This window comes from Alexandromys fortis, unplaced genomic scaffold (genome assembly GCF_014885135.2).
Source record: "Alexandromys fortis isolate MF-2015 unplaced genomic scaffold, M_Fortis_MF-2015_v1.1 scaffold_80, whole genome shotgun sequence".
NCBI lineage: Eukaryota > Metazoa > Chordata > Mammalia > Rodentia > Cricetidae > Alexandromys > Alexandromys fortis.
This window is the reverse complement of record NW_026068174.1, coordinates 7,412,620-7,417,933: the sequence shown is the minus strand read 5'-3', so window position 1 is coordinate 7,417,933 and position 5,314 is coordinate 7,412,620. Positions and strand designations below refer to the sequence as shown.

The 5,314-nt window shown below is 44.6% G+C and overlaps 1 protein-coding gene across 1 annotated transcript in view; it reads left to right on the top strand.

Annotated features, from left to right (window-relative positions):
* Positions 1 to 3,869, top strand: part of Pitpna (phosphatidylinositol transfer protein alpha) — a 41,427-nt gene extending 37,558 nt beyond the window's left edge. The window contains exons 11-12 of the mRNA XM_050128862.1: positions 1,972 to 2,038; positions 3,258 to 3,869. Coding sequence (XP_049984819.1) covers positions 1,972 to 2,016 — 45 coding nt within the window. The 3' untranslated portion in view covers positions 2,017 to 2,038; positions 3,258 to 3,869. The remainder of the gene's footprint in view (positions 1 to 1,971; positions 2,039 to 3,257) is intronic.
* Positions 3,870 to 5,314: the final 1,445 nt, after the last annotated feature.

Below are 5,314 nucleotides of genomic sequence, written 5' to 3'. Positions count from 1 at the left end.
AAAAAAACCCAAAAGATTCTATAGTGTTTTCTTTCCTACTCTGGGTCTTCTCCACGTGTCCCATAATTTACAACCCACCCCTTCTGAAGTTGACTAAAAGGCTGCGTGTTGCTCACGTGACTTACATGGGAAGCTACTCCTTGCGTGTGGGCTTGGACAACATGGCTGACCCTTTCTGGTTGCTTGTCTCTGAGTGTGTAGGACTTTCTGACTACTAGCTCTCTATTAGTTTGAGTTTAGATTTTGACCTCTGGGCAGGTTACCCAGAGAGCACACAAATCTCTCTTTATTGAAGTATCTAGCAGACACCACATCTAGAGTTCAAAGCTTTGAGTTAGGAGGGACTTTTGTTTCAGGGTTAGGCTGATTAGGAGAATCCACTCTGTACTTAGCTCAGAGCAGCTGACAAACTAGAACTTAGGAGTGACTTGCCTGGCGGAGGTGGCTATGGCTATGCACGTAGGAGGCAGAGGTGGGCAGAGCTCTGTGAGTACGGGCACCAGCTGCCAGCCTGATGACTGAAGTCCATCCCTGGGACCCTACCTACATGGTGGAAGGAGAGAACTGACTCACACACAAAAAATTGTCCTCTGACCTTACTTTGAGTTATGACACAGGGACACGCACACAGTATATATTTTTAAGAGCCCCATAGCTTCTGGAGAGGTGCATCCCAGAGCAGACCATTTGTAACGCCAACCAGTATACTAAAACACAGTAGTAGCTTTGTTTTTAATACAATTTAATTTCTTGGAACTATTGTGATATTTAAGTGTCAAACAAAAACTGAAGCCAAACACGAGCATGGTGGCACATTCCTGTAATCCGGGCATTTGGAAAGGCGAAGGCTGAAAGATCAGAAGTTAAAGATCATTCTTAGTTTGAGGCTAACCTGGTCTACAAAGTGAGTTTCAGGACAGCCAGAGCTGTTATACAGAGAAATCCTGTCTTGGAAAATAAATAAACAAGACAAAACAAAACACAACTCTTCATATCATATGGGCTTCCAGGAAGAGGAAATAAGCATCCTCAGGACATTTCACCCCAAGCCTCAAACAATGAGAGAGTGCATTACTTCAGTAGCTCCCTCATTCCTTGACAGGAAGGGAAGTCACCACATTCTTTGGTAGGAAGTTGCATCTTTTTCAGTTTTTTTAGATTGATTTTGAGAGCTTTCCTTTCTTAATAAGTAGTCTAGGGGACAGAGAGATGGCTCAGTGGTTTACGGCACTTGTTGCTATTGCAGAGGACCGAGGTTCGAGTCCCATCACCCACAGGGACAGTTCAGGACCCCCTGTAACAAGATCCAATGTTCTCTTCTGGTTTATGTGGGCACCAGATACACACATGGTGTATACAAGTAGGCAAAATACTCATGCACATAAAATAGAAATAAGCAGTCTATTTCTATTTTTGTCCCTAACTTGGCATGATTTTTCTCTCTATCTCCTGGAATGCCAGATCTTCACGTAAACCGTAGTATATTTTTCTCTTAAACTCCAATAAAATTCTCCTTGAGCTTCAAAAATAAGAGTACATAAAAATTAAAAATTAAGTAAATAAATAAAAGCAGAGAGAAAATAGGTCCTGGCTTTACATTAGCACACTCTAAGTTAAGTTGTGGTGGCTGGTAGGAGTGTGACAGTTCTATTAATGCATGGTCTGGGGTGGTGTTTATGCAAACTTCTTTTTGTTTGTTTTTTAAGACAGGGTTTCTTTTTTTTTGGTAACAGCTCTGGCTGTTCTGGAAGTTGCTTCATAGACCAGGCTGGCCTTGAATTCACAGAGATCTGCTTGCCTCTGCCTCCCACGTGCTGAGTATGCCACCACTATCTGGCTTCTATTCTTGTTTTGTGTGTGCACACACAAATGTTCTATCCTATCTACTGGCAAGACTGACAAGTCAGGGTGAATTTATGGTGGAGTTCTATCAGCATCAAAAGCTTTCAATTTCTGCTTTTTCTCTTGTAGATGAGACAAAAGGACCCCGTGAAAGGAATGACAGCAGATGACTAATGCCACCCACCCCTTCTGCACTGTACGTACTGGATTTCATTGTCACTGTGCATGCCTTAAAACATAGTCCTCGAGGCCTCCGGAGCTCACTGTGAATCATTTCTCATCCTTTCTCTAGTAATAGTGACTGCTTGCTAAAGACTGAACTCCTGGGTTTCCTTGGAAAGGAATTATGGCTGTGGGATGTGGTTTTGTTTTTGTTTTTATCTTTTTTGTTTGTTTTGGTTTTGGTTTTTCGGAGACAGAGTTTCTCTGTAACTTTGGAGTCCATCAGTAGACCAGGCTGGCCTTGAACTCACAGAGGTCCGCCTGCCCCCCTGAGTGCTGGGATTAAAGGTTTATGGCACTGTTGCCCGGCTGGAGGGCATGCTTAAAAAGAGCAGTGCAGAGGGACATGGCAGGGTGAGACAAGTGGAGGTGTGCAGTGGAGGTCAGTTCATTGCCACTCATCACTCTTCCTCACTTGTAGCTTGAGTCACCCTAAGTTCAAGATGGCATGCTGGGGTACTTCCTATACTCATGCCAGCATCAACTCTAGCTCCCTAACACTGGCATTCCCTACTCTTCCCTTGGAAAACTAGCTGGGCAGCTGTAGCATTTACTTCATAGTGTTCATTCACATTTGATACCCTCTGGTACTAATACAATAAGTAACTCTGTCTTAACAAAGGCAGCATCTTCCAGATGCTGTGAGACTAGTTACCAGGTCATAGGGCCAAGATAGGTGTCCCTTGTTTTACCTGTCATTCTTCCTCAAGGCTTGTCCTTCTGTTAGAGCCCAATGCTGACTCTTCTCCAATGTGCCTGTGTACTTCAAGACTCATTCTGCAACACAGAATCAAACACCTGACTCTGCCCCCAGTGATAAAACTATTTGATTAAAGAAGACTGAGCACCCTGTAGCATCAAAAGGCTAAGGAAACCTAGGGCATTTTTGCTCTCTGGTTGTTCTGTGGTCTTTTTCTTCCAGTGCTGAGGATCAAACCCTGGACCATGTGCATGCTAGGCAAGCAGTATCCCCAGCCTAACCCATGTTCTTTAGTAGTTTCTGGGAGATGGAAGGGGGGAGAATTAAGTAGATGCCAGTTCTGCAGTCACTATCAGAGCCTTAGTACCCTCTCTTCTTAGGGCTCCACCAATTGGCATCATTCCTCCTGAAATTCCTCCACTCAACATGATTTATTATTGTATGCTTCTGTTTTTCCTTGTTGCTTCCTTAATAATTTCTATTTCTTTTCTAGTTTTGCAAGACAGTGGTCAACAGGAAGGCCCAGCAGCTCCACCCTCCTGAGTGGCAGGCCGTCTTTGGATGCAGCCTTTCTGTGCTCATTCTTCAGGCAACTTTCAGTCCCTTACTGTAGCTATTTCTAGATGCCCTTTAACATTGTGAACAAATAGACCGTCTGGTATTACAAAGCCTGTGTGTGCGGGAGCCTGATCCTCTAAGATATATGGTGTACGCTGCTGTATTTACAGCTCACCCCCTCTCCATTGTGTCCTGACCCATTTCTGTATGCCTCCCCCTTTATTTCCAAGTGACATTTTTAGTCTTTCAAACTAGCTGCCTTTTGTGATATCATTTAAGCTCACTTATTTCAGCCTTGGGATAAACTGAGCTATTTTGCTTCCTGGGCAGATCTTTGGCAATGTTAAGTATTCACTTGGGGAGAGAGGAGGAGTTAAAAATTCAGAGATACCTGCCCCCAGTTCCACACAGTAGGAATGTGGCTTCCTAATCCTGACCTCTGCTCCTCATAATCTCTTGTTCGAGTGCTCTAAGTATCAAGAAGGTACCCAAGGCCCAGCCAGTCTAAGGAAATTTAGCAAATAATAAATAACCCCTACACAAGTCATTGCATCTCTGGTTAATATTCTTAGATATCTTGGCTTCTCAGCCCTCCTGTTGCCCACTCTGTCTGAATCTCTTTGCAGAGCCTACAAGAAACCCATCAGTCCCCACTTGGAGAATGTCCAGTGTGGTTTATAGATGCCGATCAGACCCCTGAGGAGCTCTGTATGTCCATGCTCCTCTTCCCTTTGGGGCTGGTGCTGCCACTCAGCAATAATCCTATCTGTGCTTTCTTAGGTCCCTGTCCTCTTTGAGGCTGGTTAGGATACAAGAGTCCTGGTCTTTTCATGCTGCACAAAACAAGCATGCCGAAAGCTTTTTCTTCCCTAGCAAACACATCTCTTCTGTTTCCAATCCCTGGAGAGGAGTTTGCAGATTAAGAACTCGGTTCATCCTGCCCCATGCTGAGTTCTGTGCTGGACAATCAAAAGCAAGCAGTGACTGTAGCCTAGAACTCTTCCCACAGTAGGCTGGTGAAGCCCATGCTTGGTAGGGAATAGAAGCTACTAGTTTCTATTAGAGCGCATTCTAGTTTTTCTAGATTGGCAGAAACTGAGTATGCCTTCCTGGTGGGAGAATGTGATATAGTTGTGTCACCTGACATTTCCCAAGCCTTGTTTAGTCAGTCAGCCCAACCTGTAGTGATCCAAGCCCTTGCTAGCCTAGGTATTTGTTAGAGACCAAGCCTCTGTTAGGGAGGGAGTAGAATGGAGTATTTGATCCTTGTTTTTGTCAGTTTGTTTGCCTTACTCATTTCTAAGTGCAATAAGGAGGTATCTCACAGGACTGCACCTGTGACATTCAGATTGATGCTTCCCTGTGATCCTGGAGCAAGGGTGGACAGATTTGGGCCCTTCAGAATGGTTAGCTCTTTTGAGACCAGATGTCCGGTTACAGAAGCCTCCTCTGTATTAGTCCTCACCTTGTGGAATCTTTAGGAACACACTTGGGGCATCTTGGTTGGTGATTAGCATCTCAGCTACTATAGTAGTATGGGAAAACTGGAGAAGAGGCATTCCTAACAGAGAAAAATAGAAGTTCTCCTACAAGCTCTGTACTACCTGCCAATCATATTTGTGCTTACAGATTTTCCTTCTTCATTGACTAGGTTGAAGTCCAGATGTGGGTTATCTTGAGAGAAACTCTAAGCAAACAGTTGTTTATGTGGCGTGAGGTCGGAGGAAGTTTGTCTCCTTCGGCACTTCTTTGCGATCCACACATCAGTCCCATCAGCTCCAGTCAGGCTTGCTCTTATCTGCCTTTGCTCTAGCTCCTCCTGCCTCCCACCTGTTGCCCACCTGTGAAAGCATCCAAATGTTACAAACTAGAATTTCCTGAGATCAGCCTGGATTTAGGGCTCCTGCCCACGTAAAACACAAAATAGGGATGTCCCTGGTCTGTCCCATCCCCATGGTGTTGCTGCTGGGCAAGGTTGGCTTGTAACCACAC